Source organism: Mustela putorius, unplaced genomic scaffold, assembly GCF_011764305.1.
Source record: "Mustela putorius furo isolate JIRA1106 unplaced genomic scaffold, ASM1176430v1.1 tig00000765_pilon_pilon_pilon, whole genome shotgun sequence".
NCBI classification, from domain to species: domain Eukaryota; kingdom Metazoa; phylum Chordata; class Mammalia; order Carnivora; family Mustelidae; genus Mustela; species Mustela putorius.
The window spans coordinates 1,645,868-1,666,883 of record NW_025421470.1 but is presented as its reverse complement, the minus strand read 5'-3'; the positions used below and the strand labels follow the sequence as shown (position 1 = coordinate 1,666,883).

Below are 21,016 nucleotides of genomic sequence, written 5' to 3'. Positions count from 1 at the left end.
GCACAAAAAACCCCACACATAGTCTGGGGATAAGTCGACTCACTGGACTCACACTTGCCAGCCCAAAACTAGAACCTTCCTTTCTCACTTTTCTTGCGTGTTGTCCACTGTGTATAAGAAGCACCTGGCCTCACTGGGCACATGGACATTCAGGAGGCAAAAGACAGTGCATGAATCTGCAGACCACAGGGCTGGCATGGGGACAAGGGGGCTTAATCTGAGCTCTTCCCAAGACAGGATGCTCAGCTGCCCTCCGGGTCCCGCCCACAGAGCTTGTCTCTAATGATCCAAAATGCCACCTCTTGGTCTCCTCTGCCAGGAGCTGAGAGTGGGGAGAGGAGAAGAGATGAAGCTCTAGTCCCTACCCCCAGGGCATCTTTGTAATAAAAAACATGACTCTCTCCTGCCAGGCATGATTATCTCTGCAATCCAGCCAGCTTTCCATGTTCCCTTATCTCACGTCCTCCTGGCGAGTGAGAACAGGAACAGAGGATGAATCCGGCTGTAGTGGCCTCGGGCTGCAGGATGTGGAAGTCCAAATGCTCAGCACCTAGATGTTTGCCTGCCTGCCAATCCCATTGTGTGAGAGTCCTCATCAACTCTATTGCCCTTCAGATATGTGCACTGAATCCAGGAATTATGAAATCGGAGCCAGCAAGGGCCAACAGATGAGGCTGATGGGGGTGGTAGCTAAAGGAGGAGGAAGTTTCTAGTAGTAAGTGCTTCCATTAGAAGAGAAGGTGGGTATCAGATCCACTATCTAAGCTTTAAATTAATAAACTTGAAAATGGAAGGATAAGTCAGTGTAATTGTATGTAATATAACTCAATGTAACAAGAAAACAAGAAGAAAAAAAACAGAGGAGATCAATTGAAACCAAAGTGTATTCCTTGAGAAGTTGAATAAAATTCCAGCCAGATTGACCAGGGGGCGGGGAAAAACCAGAAGAAATAATTTACCAATATCAAGAACAAAAGATGGGACATTACCAAATATTTTTCACAAATTAAAGAATAATGAAGGACTTCCACAAGCAACATTATGCCTTCTATTCAAAACCTTGTGTGAAATGGACCAACTCTTCAGTAGGCACTATATTAAAGAAGAAACAGATGGCCAGAAAGTCCTTTATCTATTAAGGAAAACTCCAGTTTCTCAGGAGATTCTCCCAAATATTTAAAGAAGACCAAATACTGACTCTACACAATCTTTTCTAGAAAATAGAAGAGAAGGAGATACCTGACAACTTTTGTCAAAACTGAAGTCATTACAATAAAAGACTACAGATCGATAGACTCATAAAAATAGACACATAGGTCCCGAATAACATATTATAAACCAAATCCAACAACATGTAAAAAGGAAAATACATCACAACCAAGTGGGGTTTATCTGGGACTTCAGGACTGGTTGAACATTTTTTAAAATTTTTATTTATTTGTTTTTTGACAGAGAGAAAGAGCAAGAGCAGAAACAAAAGCTGGGGGAGCAGCAGGCAGAAGGAGACACAGGCTTCCTGCCGAGCAGGGAGCCTGATGCGGGGCTCGATTCCAGGACCCTGGTATCAAGATCTGAGCTGAAGGTAGACGCTTAATGACTGAGCCACCCAGGCGCCCCTGGGTGAATATTTTAAAAATCAATTAATGTAAGTACATGGCAACTCTCTGTACTGGCTTTGTGATTTCCTGTACATCTCTAATTATTTCAAAATAAAAGGCTTTAAGAAATCAATTAATGTAATTCACCATATTAACAGACTAAAAAAGAAAATTGTATAATCATCTCAATAAATGCATAAAAGCATTCCATGAAATCCAACGTCCATTTATGATATAATCTCTCAGTAACAAGCAGCAGCTTTTTATCCTGAGAAAGCTAATCTAGACAAAACCTCAGCTACCACCATCCAGCAAGCCCAAAGACTGAATGTCTCCCCCTGAGTTCAGGCACATGTTAGCACACACACAAGCATTTCCTTGCTCTGCCCACTAAAGAAGTGACACCCCAGCAGCCTGAGCACACCTAGCTCCAGATCGTGGTTTCTAAATACCATCATCCACTAAAAGGAGCAGGGCCCCCTGGAGAAGTGGTTGATCCCAGGAATGGGGCGGGGAGATTTCCAGGGGAGCTGGAACCGAATGTGGGAGGTTGGGGAGTTGCAAGCATGCTGACAATACAGGAGCCACGTGAAGGAGGTCCCAAGGCTCAAAGCCAGAACACAGTGAATAAGAAAATAATGATGATACTGGATTATTACTCAAATAATAAAACAAATATCCTTTAGTTTAATGAAATAAAATAAAACCAGAACAGGTAAATACAAGGAGGAAAAGGGGCATCTCCTCCTTGTAGACGAATTTCAGTTAATGAGTGGAGGTGGAGTAGGGAACTAGAAACTCACCATCAGAGCACCACAGTGAGTATGGTGTCTAACATAACATACTAAAGATAAAAAATTAAAAATTAAAAAAAGAACATCACAGTGACCTTGCTGTGGGCATGGCCCCCAGGGGGGACACTAAAACCATTAGACAGACATGACAGCAGAAACAGGATACTTGCAAAGTCTCGTAGAATCTCCCCCCGGTGCAAATATTTATTAATTACAAAGGGGACAAATAGACATATCCCCAGTGACTAGACACAGCAACAACATGTGCCCCTGCTTCACTGGACAGGTTACTTCTGTGGGATTCATCCCCAAACACAATAACCTCACTCTAATTGTGAGGAAACCTCGGACAACCCCAAATTTCTACAACGCACGTGATCAAGGCTCTTCAAAAGTGTCAAGATACAAAGGATAAGGAAAAAAACCAAGAAACTGTCTCAGACTAGAGAAGAGTAAGGAAATCTTACAATGCACATGGGGACCTGGACCAGAAAGGGGACATTTATGGGCAATGGGTCTGTCCTTCAGTGAACAGTAATGTGCCAATGTTGATTTCTAAGATTTGTCACCGATCTATGGATATGTAAGATGTTCCTAGAGGAAGCTGGGTGAGGGCATGTGTAGCCCACTGTGCTCTTTTTACAATTATTCTGTAAATGACATGAAAGCACAAAGTGTCCCATGAGCTCAGCCATGCCAGGACAAGCAGATGTGCAGGCGTGGCTGGTCTGTCATGCCACGTGCCACCTGTGCCCCATCTTTCACCAGCTGTGGACTGTAGTCCCCAAGAAAGGAGGCCTGCTCCACCTTTTCTTCCATCCCAGACCCTGGCCTTGAGTCTGCTTCAGAGCAGGTGCTTGCTAAGAGTCAAATTGTGTCCCAACCCCGGTACCTGCAGAAGTGACCTTACCTAAAAGATGGTCATCACAGATGATCGATACAACGAGGTCATTGGGGGAGAGGTGTCCCAACCCAGTACGACTGGCATCCTTGTAAGATGAGAAAACGGGAATGCAGGCGGGCACACAGGGAGGATGGATGAAGGCAGAGGTGGGGAGACGCTTGTACAACTAAAGAACCCCAAGATAGCCAGAAAACTCCCAAAGCTAAGAGAACATGGAACAGATTCTCCATCTTGGCCCCAGGACGAAACAACCCTGCCAGTCCTTGATCTCAGACATCCAGCCTCCAAATGACGGATCTCTGCTGTGGAAGCCCCGTCTGCGGTTAGCCACAGGACACTCGCAGCGCAGCATACAACTCATGACTCATCACCGTTACACAGAAACCAAGTAAGCCTCCAAGCACAGAGGCACTTGATGGTGCTCGGCCAGCAGAGCAGTCCACCACAGTGCTCGCCCAGACCTGGGCCTGGGACCCAGCCCCCAACACCCGGGTATGCCACTTGGGCCCCCAACGACCCCATTAAAAAAGCAAGAAACCTGCATGCCACCCCCCAAACTTGCCTTCTAGACTGAAAACAGTTAGAGATCCCAGATCAGCTTCCAGAGTGTCGTGAGCTAAGCAGGGACTCCAGGAAGTGGAACAGCTGTGGCTGGTTCCGCAGGACCTGGCTCTTGGCACCAAGGCGGGGAGCTCCTGGGGGGACTAATGCCCGATAGCACAAGCCAGAAGGGTATGAAGAGAAAGTCAGGGCACCCGGCACACACTCACTTTCACACACTCGCTCACACACTCACACTCACACTCACAGCCTCCTCCAGCCCCGCTGCCCCTACCATGGCCACGTCTACCCTGTCCCTCTGCTCTAGCAACCAGAGCTACGGCAGCCGTGTTTGCCTGCCTGGCTCCTGTGACTCCTGCCCCAACTCCTCCTGGAGACAGGTGGACGACTGCCCAGGGAGCTGCTACGAACCCCCCTGCCCATCCCCACCTGCTGTGCCCCCAGTTGCTGCACCTAGTTTCCTGACTGATCCTCATCACACCCCTGCCAGCTGCGGGTCCAGCCCCTGCCAACCAGCCTGCACCAGCTCCTGCCAGCCCTCCTGCTGCAGCTCCTCCCCATGCCAGGAAGACTGCTGTGTGTCTGTCTGCTGCACCCCTGTTTGCTGCAAGCCCATCTGCTCTGGGCCTTCTCCCTGCTCAGCCCCTCCTGCCACCAGCTCAGCCTCTGTTCCCTGTCCTGCTGCAGACCCTCCTCCTGCGAGTCCCTACTCTGCCGCCCCATGTGCCCAGCCTGCCCCAGGCCCACCTTAGCCCAGAGGTCCTGCTGCAGATGAGATACATCCCCCACGCAGCCAGCTGAGCTCAGGTCCTACCCAGTGACTAGGGTCCTGCCAGCCACCCCTCCTCAATCCGTTCTTGACCCTTCTTAAGGGGCTGCCCCACTGAGGACAGGGGCAGGTCCCACCTGGAAGCTGATCTCTGTGTCCCGAATTGCTCCAGCACGTGGACCATTCCTTGTGTCTGCTGGTCCAGCCTCCTGTTGAGCCACAGACATAGACAAACCAAACATCCACACTCAGTGCTGTGGCCCTAGAAAGGTCTCCTAGAACATCCCCATGGCAGTGGCCTCCCCTCCATATCTCTCACTCTGCATGAGGGTCAGCCCAGCCTCCATCCACCTGTCTCTGTGTCCTCAGCTCAGTGACCCATCAGCTGTCTCTGGATGCACTTAAGGAAACTGACCAATAAACATTCAAGACCAACCAGAGCCCTGGCTGCATGTGTCATTACTCCCAGCCCAACCACATGTCCACTTCCCCCCTCTGTACACAACACTGCTGTCCTGCAGGACCCTGTATGGCTTCCTGTGACTCCCTGGGGTCCCAGATGGACAGCAGAGGGTGGGGATAGGTATTGCAGCCCTTTGGCCCTTGGGGCCATCCTGGGCTCATCCTTCGCCCTCCTGTACTTTTCCTTGACTTGCCGCTGTCACTCCTCACAATGCCCATTCAATCGGGATTAGGATCTGCGAGATCCATGTTTTCCCAGAGCATGTCTAAATGCCCTCCTAACTTCAAAATTGGCAATGTTCATCTCTGTATTGCCTAAAATCTTCTCCCATGCCCCACTGATATCCCTGGCATGGAGTCAGGAGCACGTGCTGAGGGGTGTTATCTGTTACACGTACAGATCCCAGAAGTCACATATTAATGGTCGTCCTAAACCTGCCTGAGAATAAAGCCTTCTCTCGATCTGCCATAACAAAACATAAAGACAAGCACAGAAACATCACAATTATCAAGCCAATCCACAAGTGGTAAGTGCCAGACAGAGCAAGGCCCGTCACTCCTTAAAGGAAGGAAAGAACATACAGCATTCAACAGTATTACACTATTATTTTATTGAAACTCAGCATCCAATAAAAAACTGGTGGACACATTTTTTAAAGATTTTATTAATTTTGGGACTGGAGGAGATTATGCTAAGTGAAATAAGTAGAGAAAGTCAATGATCCTCTGGTTTCACTTATTTGTGGAACATAAGAAATATTGTGGAGGACATGGGGAGATGGAGAGGAGAAGGGAGTTGGGGGAAATCAGAGGGGGAGACGACCATGAGAGACTGTGGGCTCTGAGGAACAAACTGAGGGTTTTCGAGGGGAGGAGGTGGGGGATGAGTTCGCACAGTATTAGGTATTAAGGAGGTCATAGATTGCATGGGGCACCGGATGGTATATGCAAACAATGAATCTTGGAGCACTACATCAATAACTAATGATGTACTGTGTGGTGACTAACATAACATGATTAAAAAAAGATTTTATTTGTTTATTTGAGAACACCCCTGCACACAAGTGGGGGCAGGGCAGGGGGAAGGGAGAGGGAGAGAGAATCTCAAGCAGACTCTGCAGTAAATGTGGAGCCCAACACAGGGCTCCGTCCCACGACCCTGACATCATGACCTGAGCCAAAAGCAAGAGTTGGGACGCCCAACTGACTGAGTCACCCAGGTGCCCCAAAATCACATTAAGAGGAAAAATCTAACTCATAATCCAGAGGCAAAACAGACTATACAAACAAACTCAGAAACGACAATTGCTGGAATTAGCAGATAAGGCAGTTAAAACAATGATGATAAATGTATTCATGGATTTCAAGGGAAACATGAGCACAAAGGAGGAGAAATGTAAGATACAAAAGAGAACTAAATGGAACTCCAAGAGCCAAGAAACTTAACAATAAAAAAATTAAAGGATGTGGCATGGGGAGGGAGACAAACCATAAGAGGCTTTTAATCTCACAAAATAACCTGACGGTTGCTGAGGGGAAGGGGAGCTCTGGATAGGGTGGTTGGGTTATGGACATTGGGGAGGGTATGTGCTATAGTGAGTACTGTGAAGTGTGTAAACCTGGTGATTCACAGACCTGTACCCCTGGGGCAATTAATACATTATATGTTAATAAAAATAATTTTAAAAAATTAAAGGATGAATTTAAAAGTAGAATAAAGACTGCAACTCATCAGTGACCTGGAAGACAAAATCACAGAAGTTACCCAAACTGAAAGTCAGTAAGAAAAAAAACTAAATTAACAGAGTGTCAGGGATCTGAGGAACAATATTAAATGGTCTAACATAAATATAATCGGGGTCCCTGGGGAGAAAAATATTTAAAGGGTGGGAGAGACAGAAAAATATTTAAAGAGATAATAGCCAAATGTTTTCCAAATTGGATGAAATTGAGAAGTACATAGAAAACTTGAGAAACACTATACACTAACCTGAGCTTACTGATATGTATACAATATTCCATCCAACAACAGTGAAGTTGAATTCACATTTTTTTCAAGTGTACATGGAACATTCACCAAAATAAATCATATCCTGGGTCACTAAAACCAGCCTTAATATATTTAATAGGATTGACATCATACTGAGAATGTTGTTTGACCACAACAAAATCAGAAATCATGAACAGAAAGATATCTGGAAAATCAAAAACTATTTGGATATTAAATAACACTCTTCAAAATAATCCATGAGTCAAAGAAGAAATCACAATGGAAAATTGGAAATATTAATAAATTAAAAATAAACTTTATAGAATGCAACTAACACAGTATATAGGGGGAAATCTATAGCTTAAATAATCCCTAATAATAAAGGAATCCATCAATGATCTGAGGTTCTACCTTCAGAAGCTACAGAAAGAAGCACATGTTGAATCCAAAATAGGTAGAAGGAAGGAAATAATGAGAAGTGTAGAAGTCTACCCAACAGAAAACAGGCAAATGAGAAATTTAATAAAACCAAGTCTAATTTTTCAGAAGATCACCAAAATTAATAAATTTCTACATTAACTAGTCAAGAAAAAGAAATGAAAAGGAAATAAATAGACAACATCAGGAATAATGAAAGGGCTATTGCCTCCGATTCTACAGACATTAAAATAACAATAAAAGAAGGCAACTCTTGATGCTGACACATTCAACAACTTAGGTGAAACGGACAAGTAACTGGAAAGATATATTCGTATAAAAACTCATACAAGAAGAAATAGAAAACCAAAATAGTCCTCTATCAATCGAAGTAACAGAATTATAGTTAAAATCCTTCCCAAAGAGAAAATCCCATGCCCAATCCTAATATGTAAAAATGCCCAACTTTTGTATCAACATGGACGGACTGGAGGAGATGATGCTGAGTGAAATAAGTCAAGCAGAGAGAGTCAATCATCGTATGGTTTCACTTACTCGTGGAGCACAACAAATAACATGGAGGACTTAGGGAGATGGAGAAGAGAAGTGAGCTGGGGAGAAACTGGAGGGGGAGGTGAACCATGAGAGACTGTGGACTCTGAGAAACAAACTGAGGGTTTTGAAGGGGTGGGGGGTGGGGGTTGGGTGAGCCTGGTGGTGGGTATTACGGAGGGCACGTATTGCATGGAGCGCTGGGTGTGGTGCATAAACAATGAATTCTCAAGCACGGAAAAGAAATATAAATAAATAAATAAAATATTAAAAAAATTCCTAAGTGCAGTTAGCAAGGTCACAGGATACAAGGTCAACACACAAAAACTGATTAAATTTCTACATAGTAGCGATGAGCACTTGGAAATGAAATAAACATACCATTAACTAAAACATTGAAAAATAAAATAATAGAGAAGCTTAACATATGTACAAGGTCTATGTATTAAAAGTGATAAAGTATTGAAAAAAGTCATCCAAAATGATTAGAAACAGATTTATAATTATGAATTGAAAGACTCAATATTGTTAAGATGTTAATTCTTCCCAAATTCACCTGCAAGTTTAATGCAATTCCAATAAAAATCCCAGCAAGTTCTTCTTTAGAAAATGATGAGCTGATTCTAAAATCGATACAGAAATATAAAGGATCTAGAAGAGCCAACGAATTTTGAAGAAGAAAAGTGGGGGGGGGTCACCTGGGTGACTCAGTCGGTTAAACATCTGCCTTTGGCTCAGGTCATGATCCCAGGGTCCTGGGATCGAGTCCTGCATTGGGCTCCCTGCTCAGTGGGGGTCTGCTTCTCCCTCTCCCACTCCCCTGCTTGTGTTCCCTCTCTCTCTCTCTGTCAAATAAATAAATAAAATCTTTAAAAAAGAAACAGAAACAGTAAAATGCGATCGGATGACTAGCTGCTTGATTTCAAGACTTCACACAAAGCTGTGTTGGTGGAGACGATGTATTATTGGTACAAGAACTGAAGACAGGACACAGCAGGGTAATAGAAAATAGACCCACACATATACAGTCAATAGATTTTTTGGCGAGGGTCATTCAATGGAAAAAGGATAATCCGCTTACTAAATGATTCTGGAACAACCAATAGCGGATTCAAAAATTAACTAGAAAGGGATCCTAGAACTTAACATAAAAGTTAAAGCCACAGAATATTTAGAGGTATGCATAGGACAAAAACAGCGTGACCCTGGGTTTAGGCAGATTTCTTAGCACCACCGAAGAAAAGGAATTCATTGAATTTAATCAAAATTAGAGAGATAAGCTACTGAAAAAATGCTGCCAAGCAACTGAGAATCTGGGCACAGGTGGGGAAATCTGCTGTGTACACATACGATCAGTGACCGGCCCTGGAACGCGGGAAGAACACTTACGGTGAACAGGAAGACAGGCGATTCGACTGCGGGGCAGTGGGCAGAGGACCTGAGCAGACAAACGGGGATCCGGCACCGGAACCCGACCCACCCGGCACAGCAGCTGGCAGGAAGGCCGGCATCCCCACGCACACTGCACTTGCACGTGACCCAGCAAGTCCACCCCCGTGTCCGTGCAAGAGCAAGGGCAGCGCATGGAGTACGGGGGCTCCCGGCAGCTTCCTTCATGACCACTAAGACCTGGAGACACCCCAGATGGACGTCAACAGGTGAGTGGACGGCCGTGATCTCCCATGCGATAAAACACCACTTGGCAATTAAGAAGGAATTCACGATGAATATATGCCACAGAAGAGGCAAGTGGACAAAGCCGGTCACAAAGCGCGCCTGTTGCACGCTGTCTTCCCTGGGACGCTCCAGAAAAGGTCAGCCTCGGCAGCACCGTGGGGCCCTGCTGCCAGGCGGCAGGCATGGAGGCTCGGGATGCAGGGAAACCTCTGGCAGGAGGGGAAGCCGAGCGCTCCTGACTCCAGCGGAGGCAGCAAGATGCAGACCCTTCTCAATACTCATCAAACGGTAGTGAGACAAGGCACGTCTGACTATATGTACGCTGGACCCAGAAAGCTGATTTTAAACTAAGGAGTTAGTTAAAACACTGCTAGGGTTGGGGAAGGGTTTGGGCAAGGAGCTTGTGGCAGGTGGGGAGTGTGGCTTGGGCAGGAGGGAGCTGGGGTTACAGGGAAGGTGACGGAGAGCCAGGGGAGAGCATGGGTTCCCTTTGTGGGTTCTGGCTATGGACACAGCCATGGGGAGAGTGGGGCTCCCGGCCAGGGAAGGGAGGGCTCGGGAGGGGCGGGCGGGGCCACTGGGCCACTGCTTGCAATAGTTCTGGAACCCTGGGGTGGGGGTGACTTGCTGTATGTCCCTGCCCTTGTCCACCAGTGTGCTCACACGACATCACCGTCATCCTGACATGAGCAGCTGTTCACAGCAATTCAAGGCCTGATGGTTTCTCAGTTCACAGGGAAGGCCCTGCACCAGGTCTCCATGTCCCTCCCAGGCGCAGTCCAGACCTATCAGGTGATGGCCTTCAGCGTCCCGCTCAGGACGGGATCCTGGGGGTCCTGTCACTGACCCGTAATAAAATAAAATAAAAATTTTGTTTCAAACCTAGTTGTTTTCTTTGGGACCTTGGAGGAGTGCCTCCCCCATGCCACCACCTTTCTGCTAAATAGGTACAGCCTGTAGGAGGACCCCAGGGGGACCCCGGGCCCAAAGGGGCTGTGCTGCCTGCAGCAACCAGGCCAGCTTGTCTGGGGCCAGTTTGCCCAGCTGGGGCAGTGGGTGGAAATGGGCCAGGGGCTGAGAACCCCCAGACCACGGCCCATGTGCAGGTGGCCAGCCTTGGGAAGCCCTGGGCATGCAGGGGCCAGGAGCCCTGACCTTCCTGGGCCAGGGTGTGCCTCCCACCCCAGGGCCCTGCCCTGCGGGATTTCTCAGTCCCCCATTTCTAGAAATGTTCCCGGATGGAGGAGACCAATGTCTGGTCAGACCCCTGCACCCCCACCCCCATGAGGGTCGGAAGAAAGGAAGCAGATGCGCTGGTGAGTGAGTTTATTGGGGTGTCTGAGCAGGCGCTGAGAAGTCAGCAGTTGAGGCCACGGGACCCGTGCCGAGAAACTGGGAGGGAAGGGCGGGGGACCCCGAAGTGCTGGAGGCCCCTCCTGGGAGCAGGAGCCCTGGGGAGCAGCGGGGTCAGCGTTCTGGGGAGCTATTAGGTCAAGGTCAGGTCAGCAGAGTGGACGCATGGAAGACCCTGTCCTGGGTGTGGGCAGCCACCTTATAGGTCAGGACCGGACTGAGGGGGTGGGGAGGACCACGGTCATTGGGTGGGTCCTGAGCCCAGCTGGCCCCGGGGAAGACGGGCCCCGTCAGCAGCAGGACTTCTGGGCGGAGGCGGGCACGCAGCAGGCCTGGCGGGAACCCACAGGGCGGCAGAGCAGGGACACGCAGGAGGCTCGGCGGCAGCAGCTGGGCTGGCAGGAGGAGTCAGGGGCACAGCAGGAGGAGGTGGGCACGCAGCAGGCGGGCTTGCACATGGGGCGGCAGAGCAGGGACACGCAGGAGGACGGTCCGCAGCAGGACGAGGAGCAGGGGCTGGGCTGACAGCAGGAGGGAGCTGAGCAGGGGGAGGGCCCAGAGCAGACAGGGGTGCAGCAGACGGGCTTGCAGCAGACAGGGGTGCAGCAGACGGGCTTGCAGCAGACAGGGGTGCAGCAGACGGGCTTACAGCAGACAGGGGTGCAGCAGACAGGGGTGCAACAGACGGGCTTGCAGCAGACAGGGGTGCAGCAGACGGGCTTGCAGCAGACAGACACACAGCAGTCTTCCTGGCAGGGGGAGGAGCTGCAGCAGGAGGGCTGGCAGGAGCTGGTGCAGGCTGGTTGGCAGGGGCTGGATCCACAGCTTGCAGGGGTGCAGATGAGGGTCAGGCAAGAAGGGGCACAGCAGCTGTTGTCACAGCAGGAGGGGGCACAGCAGGTGGGGGCACAGCAGGTGGGGGCACAGCAGGAGGGGGCACAGCAGGTGGGGGCACAGCAGGGGGGCTCACAGCAGCTCTCTGGGCAGTCGTCCACCTGCCAGGAGGAGTCGGGGCAGGTGTCACAGGAGCCAGGCAGGCAGACGCGGCTGCCGTAGCTCCGGTCGCTGGAGCAGACGGACAGGGTGGATGCGGCCATGGTGGGCGGTGGGGCTGGAGGAGGCTGTGAGTGTGAGTGTGAGTGTGTGAGTGTGTGTGTGTGGTGCTTGAGGCTGACAGCTTTTATACCCTCCTGGCTATTGTCTCCCAGGCCCCCAGCAGGCTCTAGTTCCGGCTCCCAGGCCATGTTGGTGTTTGTTTGCCAGGATATTGTCTGGCTCATAAAACTCCTGGAGCAGCTGACTCCAGAGTGTCTCATTGTGTCCTGGGGAGCAGGAGTCCCAGCCCTGGTTATCAGAGCAGGGGATGGCGGGTATCGGGCGAGTGTCCCTCGGCCCTGAGTACCAGCACCCCAGCCTCCTCTCAGGAAACAGCTCCATTCCCCCCCATATCCCTGTGCCGTCTCTCAGTCTCATTGTCCCTTATTCTTTCTCTGCACACACATGTGCACACACAGAGTGCATTCTCGTTACACAGTCACTAGGTTCTAGAAAGTCACCAAAAACACTGAATTAGCAAATCTGGGAACACGGGACCATCGCTCCCAGGTGAATATGGGGTTGGGTCCCTGCAAGCTCTGGTCAGATTTTCAGCAACCCTCAATACATGGTGGGTTAGATGTGTGTTTTTGTTTAAAGCGACTTATTTAATAAATACTTGAGATACATTTTATTTAACAGTGGACTCCCCACCAAGAGCACCTTCAGTCACACCTCAGCAAGGCTTATCAGATGCAGATTTTCTCCATAAGGCACGTGAGCCCTCTTGTGCTCAGAACTCTAGACCGCCAGCGCTACGCCTGGCACCACTTTCACCAGCAAAATCACAGCATAAAGCACAAAAAGCGACATGAAGTGCGAGGACAGGCTTAGTCTGGGGGCCACCATGGGAGGCAGAGCCTCATTCCACCTCCCCTGGGAACACGGGTCCACTTCTTAAATTTGGAGCAGTCTGCACATGTCCGCGAATGACCAGGCACACACTGAGTATTGATTTGGGGTTACAAAGAAAGTTTAGTGAGTAGGTGAATCACAGATAAAGAATCCATGAATAATGAAGATTGACTTTGTCATCTTTCTCTGTACACGTACTCATAGGTGCATAATGTACATTTTAAAAATACACATTGTATCATAATCTACCCACTCTGTTTTTTTGTAACTTAATGTAACAATGGAGCTCCTTTCCCATGAATGCATAAAGATTTCTCTTTCTTGTTTAGGGCTTCACAGAATCTCACATTGTCCTCTGTATTTGTCTATATGTTTCCCATCTTTGTGCTTCCAAACTTCCTATGCCCTTATATTTAAGATCTAGTTCTTAGAGTTAGTATGCAGGTTTTTCATTTTTGTCAGACTCTATTTTATTTATTTGTAAATTGAAATATTTTATTTGATACTTGACATTTAATTTCAGTATTGATAGTTGGGTTTATATCTGCAGTCAGGTTGTATGTTTTCTGTTTGTCTAAAATGTTTTATGTTCCTTTTACAAACTATTTCCTGACTGCTTTGGGGCATTTTTATTATTTATCTTCCTTGTCCCATTCATTAGTTGTTGTCTGTGGTTTCGTAACTGTCTCAGAGGTCAGCCCAGAGGCTACAGCATGCCTTCCTACGATGGCCAAGTCTGATGGGCACGGGCCCATCTGGAGCACGGGCCACTTCCAGAGCAACCCTGAGACCCCAGCACACCTCGGCTCCTCCCCCTGCTTGTGCTGCACCATTCATCTCTACTAGAGTGTAGAGCCCACAGGAAAGTGTAAATATAATATATAGTATAACATTGCAAAGGGACCTGCGGGCAGGTTTCCACTCTACTTGTAGTGTTACCTATCCATTCAGGTTCTCCTCCATTTTCCTGCACTTCTGGCCTCTGGCCCTACCTGAAAGCTTCCTGTGGTGGCGACTTCAAAGTGCATCTTCTGGTGAGGACTCCACTCCACGTTTGCTGGTCTGGTGATGTTTTGTGGCACCTTCACCTCTGATCGGCATTCTTGGGGAGCTCTATTCCAGTTCTGCAGTCATTTCACTGGCCCCTTAAAGATGCCATCCCATTGTTCCGTTCCCACTGTCCGCCTCCCACACTGCTAGGACAGCCATGGATCGGTTCATAAATGTCAGCCCTGTGTTCTCTTCAGTCAAAAATTTCTCCTTGTTTCTTCGTCTGTGTTTCAGTTTTACAATAAAGGTCTCCCTCCTTACACCAATTTCCCGGAGCACTTTCAACACAATTCTCTCGAAAGTCTGTCTGATTAACTCCAACACTGTCATCTCAGGCTTGTTTCTATCATCTGTTTGTCTCTTGACATGACTGTAATTCTTGATTGAATGTTTGACATTGTGAAAAAGTCTCGCAGCTCTGGATGAGTTTCTCTCCTTCCGAGGAGTTTCACTCTGGCTGGTGGCCTGGGTGGAGCAGAGGACTCATACCGATGTGAGCGTTCTCCCCTCCTGGGGCCAAGCTGTCCTGGGGTCTCACCTGAGACTGGCTCCTCCTTGGCCAGTCATCAGGGTTATGAGTCCCCTGGCAATGAGGCTGCCAAATCTCTGCTTGGGTTCTAAGGGCTTTCCGCTGGCTTTCTTAGCACCTTTCCTGTGTAGCATAAAAATTTGGCAAATGCCTTGAGATTCAGCCTGTAGCTCTGGAATTCCTCTTGGGGACTGCCATCTCCCTGGGTTCTTGACCCTTAGGTCCATGTTGCCTCTGCAGTTGCAGACTCCCGTGGAGTTCTTTCCACCCTTCCTGAGGTTTCCCGAAGCTCTGCCAGCCTCTCTACATGCCAGTCACTTCCCTTCACACCCCACAGCAGGATTCATCAGCTGCACTTCAAGAAAAGCCATTCCGAGATGCCAGCCCACCTCTCTGAGATTGCTCCTCTCCACGCGTTGGCCCTCAACACTCAGTCTCATCAGCAGCCTTCAAAAGCTCTGCACAGATGTTTTTGTATCTTATCCAGGTTTTGGGGCCATCCTCAGCCGGCATACATATATCTAACAGAGGCCACCACATCATAGACAGCAAATATCACCCCCTCCCCACCCCTGCCAAGCACTTCTAGCTTCGTTCCTGTATCTCCAGAAGGGCCAGAAGCTGAACCAGGCTCAGATCTACACCAGGCTTATAACTCAAGACATATAGAAAGACAACTCGGCCACAGTTTATTTGAATTCCTAGAATTCCTTTCTTCCCTAGCATGGACATTCTCGTAGGTGAGAGGCCTGGGGTGAGAACCTCTTCTGGAAACAGAATGGCCAGGAAGGGTGAGAATCAGAGGGCACCAATGCAGCAGGGGCAGCATACACTGCCTGCACGCCCCCAGGGCCCTCCCGCTGGGGTGTGATGCCACTCCCCCGGGCCCCGTGCTGCTGAACCCCTTCTTCACCATCATCACGGGGCACCAAGCACCCACCTCCCCTGGATGACAGGCCTCCATGGAGTTGAGACCCATGCGTTCTCCAGCTCGACACTTCCCAGCACGTGGGGCCTGGCTCCGTAGTGAGGACATCATGCTTGGAAGGTGGAAGGACCAGGGAGGATGGAAATCTACTTAGCAGAAGGAGCCAGAACCACCTGGTGGCCACCAAGATATTCTTCGCAGAAGGAAGGGGTTTGGATGACCTTCAGGTTTCTGGCTGGGGTGACCCCAGGAATTTTTCAGTTAACAGTCAAGAAAGTCAACAGGAGACACAAAAAACCATTGCTTTTCCAATGAAGGCTTTGTGGGAGCTGCACTTCCTGCAGGCGGGAAATAGGGCACTCCCGCCTGTACTCCAGTTGTGCAGGGCTTGGGTGTAAGAAGGCCATGAACATGGCTCGGTGAGTGGTCAGGCAGAAGCGGCCCACATGGCCACCCAAGGACATGGAAAGTGTGGCCACCTGACTGCCTCACGTTCCCCTGCTTGCCACCTGCACGTGCCCTCAGGGGAACTCCCCACGCCAGAGAGAGGACCAGGAAGTCACAACCAGAACATGTCTGGCTCCATACTCTCTCTGACCGGCAGCCATGCCACGCTGACAAGCAGGGGCCCCCAGTGTGCACAAGACCCACCCACGTGTCCACAAAAGGGCAGTTAGGATTGGAATTGATGGATTCTTATGCAGCCAACCTGGCCCCATGACATGCTATTTACAGACTCACTTTTCTAGCTCAATGCATGCTCTAGACCGCGGGCAGCTTAGGATGAGTCAACAGGAGCTTTATAGCTAAGCAAACACCTCGTAGAACCAAACACACAGCTGTCGCTAATGAGAGTCCCTGGGGCTCCAAACAGCAACAAGGAAGGGAGGCGAGCAGGGTTGCTGCTGGGACAAACACACCCAGGAGGGTATAAAAGCCGACAGACAGCTCAGTACCTCACACACACACATTCACACCCACACTACACTCACACTCTCCTCCAGCCCCACCACCCCCACCATGGCCACGTCCACCCTGTCCGTCTGCTCCAGTGACCTGAGCTACGGCAGCCGCGTCTGCCTGCCCGGCTCCTGTGACTCCTGCCCCGACTCCCCCTGGCAGGTGGACGACTGCCCAGAGAGCTGCTGTGAGCCCACCTGCTGTGCCCCCACCTGCTGTGCCCCCTCCTGCTGTGCCCCCACCTGCTGTGCGCCTACCTGCTGTGACCCCAGCTGCTGTGTCCCCTCCTGCCTGACCCTCATCTGCACCCCTGCGAGCTGTGGGTCCAGCCCCTGCCAGTCAGCCTGCACCAGCTCCTGCCAGCCCTCCTGCTGCAGCTCCTCCCCCTGCCAGGAAGACTGCTGTGTGTCTGTCTGCTGCAAGCCCGTCTGCTGCACCCCTGTCTGCTGCAAGCCCGTCTGTTGCACCCCTGTCTGCTGCACCCCTGTCTGCTGCAAGCCCGTCTGTTGCACCCCTGTCTGCTGCACCCCTGTCTGCTGTGAGGCCTCCCCCTGCTCAGGCTCTTCATGCTGCCAGCAGTCTAGCTGCCAGCCCTCCTGCTGCAGCTCCTCCCCCTGCCAGGAAGACTGCTGCCAGCCTGTCTGCTGCACCCCTGTCTGCTGCACCCCTGTGTGCTGCAAGCCCGTCTGCTGCACCCCGGTCTGCTCCGGGCCCTCCTCCTGCTGCCAGCCCAGCCCCTGCTCCTCGTCCTGCTGCAGACCGTCCTCCTGCGTGTCGCTGCTCTGCCGCCCCGTGTGCAGGCCCGCCTGCTGCGTGCCCGCCTCCTCCTGCTGTGCTCCCACCTCCTCTTGCCAGCCCAGCTGCTGCCGCCGGGCCTCCTGCGTGTCCCTGCTCTGCCGCCCTGTGGGCTCCCGCCAGGCCTGCTGTGTGCCCGCCTCAGCCCAGAAGTCCTGCTGCTGAGTGATCTTCTATGGTCACTCCAAACCTGAGGAGTTCCTGTGCACAGCCTGGATTCTTCACTGAGCACCAAGACAGCTGTCCAGCCCCCTTCGCTGGGCCCCATGGTGGACACTGGTCACCTGTTCCCCACTCTGCATTTGTCCCGCTGACTTTCCTCAAGTAGCAACTTTTCCCAAGTCAATATGCCCTGCCTCCTCCACCTGGGTTGGCAGTGACCCCAGCACGGCCAGCTGGGCTCCCCCAAGCCTTTGAACCCCATGTGCTGTGAAAGCAGAGGAGATCTAATACCATCTCCAGAGCTGTGTCTCAGCATTGCTACTGGACCTGTATGTCCCTGGCTCCTGCACTGATTCCTGAGCTGGCTTCTGCATCACCCCTCATTCTGTGAGATGTTGATCTCCAATAAATTCTTGTTTTGATCATCTTCATCAGAACTCATGTCTGTGGTTTCCAAGAAAGACCTCCATCTGACACTCCCCACCCCGGCGTAAGGGTGGTCCGTGCTTGCCATCCCAGCCACCAGGATCCGGCCCTTCAGCAGAGTCTAGGAGGTGCCTCTGGCGACATGTATGTCCAGGGCATGGACCCTCTTTCAAGGACATACAGGCTGAATAGTCTGGTGGCAGTGCCTGGGGGAGAGCCACCTTCAGGTGACTTCCCTGAACCCAGACTGTCTCCAGCCCCTGCACTTCAGAAGGATGTACTCCACAGGCCCATGTAGTTAAGAGCCAGCACTGCAGGCCTGGCACAGCTGTCCTTAGGCCTGCTGACAACATGGGCCCTTGGGTGGTGTCTGGGAATGTGGATTTGGGGAGGGTTTCCACCCATGTGAAAGGGCCTCACTGGCCATAAACTGTACAAATACTATGGCTTGTGCAGAACACCCACTCTTCCTGGGGGTCTGGAATTCTGGTACAAGCCAGGCAGAGGTTGCCCACATGACATGGTCCCAATAAAAACTCTGGGTGCTGACCTCTGACAAGCTCCCTGGGTGGGGGGGGCGATACCTCATGCATGTTGTCACTGCTCCTGCCTGGGGAGTTGGGCAAGTCCTGTATGACCCCACTGGGCAGGGCTCCAGAAATGTGTGCCCATAGCCCCTGGCTTCTCTCCACGCACCTTTGCCCTGGGCTGATTTTGCTCTGTGTGCTAAGTCCTGGGATGTCCCCCAGCAAATCTCCAAATCCTGGGGACCCCACACCCAACACCCTGGTAGAAGTGTTCAAGTCTGATGACTACTTGCATGGCCAGGACGGTAGAAAAAAGGTCTGCTCTGTGCCGCAGGTGAGAGTTTCCAAGCAAGTCGGTAACATCCGGAAAAGCTGACCCTGTGCACACCCTCACCCCGGGGCAGCTCTCCTGGAGAAGACCTCATGTGTGTGTACATGAGACATGCGGATTATCTCATCATGGAGTATGGAGGGTCTAAGTGTTAAACACCATGAAACACCCTGCAGTAGGAGAATGGACAACCAGACAACAGCACAAGAAGAAGGCAGCCAACTGGGTGTCTGTATGCGGAAACAAACTTTGCCTTCTTCCTCACATCATGCACAAAATTAATGGAGGAAAGGCAAGAATACTAGAACTTAATGCAGAAGGTAAAATAGTGGAGGTCCAAAAGGATAAGCAAGAGAGTATCTTCACAATGTGTGGTGGGCAGAGACATCAAAAACACTAAACATAAAAAGGAAGAGTCAGGGGCCCCTGGGTGCCTCACTTGGTTCAGTGTCCAACTCTTGGTTTCAACTTAGGTTGTGATTTCAGGGATCATGGGATTGAGCCCTGCGTTGGGCTCCTTGCTCAGTGGAAAGTCTGCCTAAAGGTTCTATTCCTCTAACCCTCTTCCCACTCACGTGTTCTCACTCATTCTCTCTCTAATAAATAAATAAATCTTAAAAAAAGAAAGAAAAAGAGTCATTATACCGGACTTCATTAAAATTAGGAACTTCTGGGGGTGCCTGGGTGGCTCAGTGGGTTAAAGCCTCTGCCTTCGGCTCAGGTCATGATCCCAGGATCCTGGGATCAAGCCCCACATCGGACTCTCTGCTCAGCAGTGAGCCTGCTTCCTCCTCTCTCTCTGCCTACTTCTGTACCTACTTGTGATCTTTGTCAAATAAATAAATTAAATTAAATTTTTTAAAAATTAGGAACTTCTATGCATCAATGGACACCATGAAAACCACACATCCACTAGGACATCTCAAGTTAGAAAGTCTAACTACCCTGAGTGTCAGTGAGGATGTGGAAGAACTGAGAAATATACATTTGCTGGAGGGAATGAAAATGGGTATGGTCACTTTGGAACCAGTGTGGCAGTCTCTCAATCATCACCAATCATGTGGCCCAGACTTTCCACTCTTAGTTGTTTACCTAAGAGAAGTGGCAACACAAGTCCACACAAAGAATTGTTCATGAATATTCATACCAGCTATACATACATCAACAGCTCAGCAGAGGAACAAATTGCATTATATCCACACAATGGAATATCACTCAGCACAAAAAGAAGGCAACCTTATGCATATTTACATATCTCAATACACTCAGGGAAGAACACAGTCCCTAAGAGTTCATACTATATAATTTAATATATGTGAAACTGTAGAGAACACAAATCCAACCTACACAGAAAGGAGTTCTGTAGTGTCCTGGAGCCAGGGCCCAATGCAGTGGGATTAAGAACACATAGGAAATTTTCAGGATGATGAGGTTCTGTAACTTGCTTGTGACAGTGGTCACTCTGGTGTATATCTTTCCAAAACTAAGCAAATAGAAATGTTAGATGTACCTGTTATGGTACGTGAATCATACCTCAATAAAGTCGACTTTTTAAAAAGGACACCATCAAGAGGATGAGCAAAATACGTCCTTGACTTGGAAAAGTTGTGTGTAATGCTCATACCCAGTGGAGGGCTGGAAGACATTGTACCAGTTCTTCCCAGTTCTGTGTTCAGAACATCAATGAGAGCTGTGGTGTATATATGCCATGGGAACTGGCACAAGCAACAAATCAGGGATTTTTTTGTTTTGTTTTAGAGAGAGCTAGTTATTAAACATTTATCACACACCACTGTATATATACAACAATTAAATCACATTTGAGATATATAATAAATTTTATAAGCCAATGAGAAATACAAATAATCCTACTTTTAAAAAATCAAGCAAATGACTTGAACATGCACCTCAGAAGAAAAAGTATCCAAATGCTTAATGAGCAGCTTTAGTAATCAGGGAATGCAAATTAATGCAATGATGTGGTATTACTACACCCTTTCCAAAATGAGTAAAATTTTAGAAGACCGACAAAACCTCATCTTATAAAGGATATAGGGTAACTATAAGTCATAAGATTGGCCAGAGGGAACGTAAATGTCTTTAGAAAGCCACTGGACAGAATATAAGCTAAACTGTACACGTGCCTATCAACCCAAAAATTCCACTTGTGGATGCATACTGAAAAAAAGGTTGGCAAATATGTCCACCAAAAACAAAATCCATAAGAATTTTTATAGCAGCATCATGAATAGTATCCAAAATCTGCAAATAATCTAAATCT

At 49.3% G+C, this 21,016-nt stretch overlaps 2 protein-coding genes across 3 annotated transcripts; one reads left to right on the top strand and one right to left on the bottom strand.

Moving 5' to 3' along the window:
- Positions 1–11,337: 11,337 nt before the first annotated feature.
- Positions 11,338–12,174, bottom strand: LOC123393184 (keratin-associated protein 10-7-like). Its single transcript, XM_045084353.1, has one exon. It carries the CDS (start codon positions 12,172–12,174, stop codon positions 11,368–11,370), a length of 807 nt encoding a protein of 268 aa, XP_044940288.1. The 3' UTR covers positions 11,338–11,367.
- Positions 12,175–16,512: 4,338 nt separating this feature from the next.
- LOC106006776 (keratin-associated protein 10-12-like) lies at positions 16,513–17,454 on the top strand. 2 transcript variants are annotated; one of them, XM_045084349.1, is made up of 2 exons: positions 16,513–16,995; positions 17,038–17,454. In XM_045084349.1, exons 1-2 carry the CDS (start codon positions 16,555–16,557, stop codon positions 17,452–17,454), a joined length of 858 nt encoding a protein of 285 aa, XP_044940284.1. In that variant the 5' UTR covers positions 16,513–16,554. The 2 variants fall into 2 exon arrangements, with proteins under 2 accessions (XP_044940284.1, XP_044940285.1); XM_045084350.1 differs by having other exon boundaries at positions 16,513–16,999; positions 17,054–17,454.
- Positions 17,455–21,016: the final 3,562 nt, after the last annotated feature.

Excerpts from the sequence above, each read along its gene's own strand:
- LOC123393184 (XM_045084353.1), bottom strand. The coding sequence starts at position 12,174 with ATGGCCGCATCCACCCTGTCCGTCTGCTCCAGCGACCGGAGCTACGGC.
- LOC106006776 (XM_045084349.1), top strand. The coding sequence starts at position 16,555 with ATGGCCACGTCCACCCTGTCCGTCTGCTCCAGTGACCTGAGCTACGGC. Across the intron at positions 16,996-17,037 it reads CCCCTGTCTGCTGCAAGCCC|GCCTCCCCCTGCTCAGGCTC; the intron begins GTCTGTTGCACC and ends GTCTGCTGTGAG.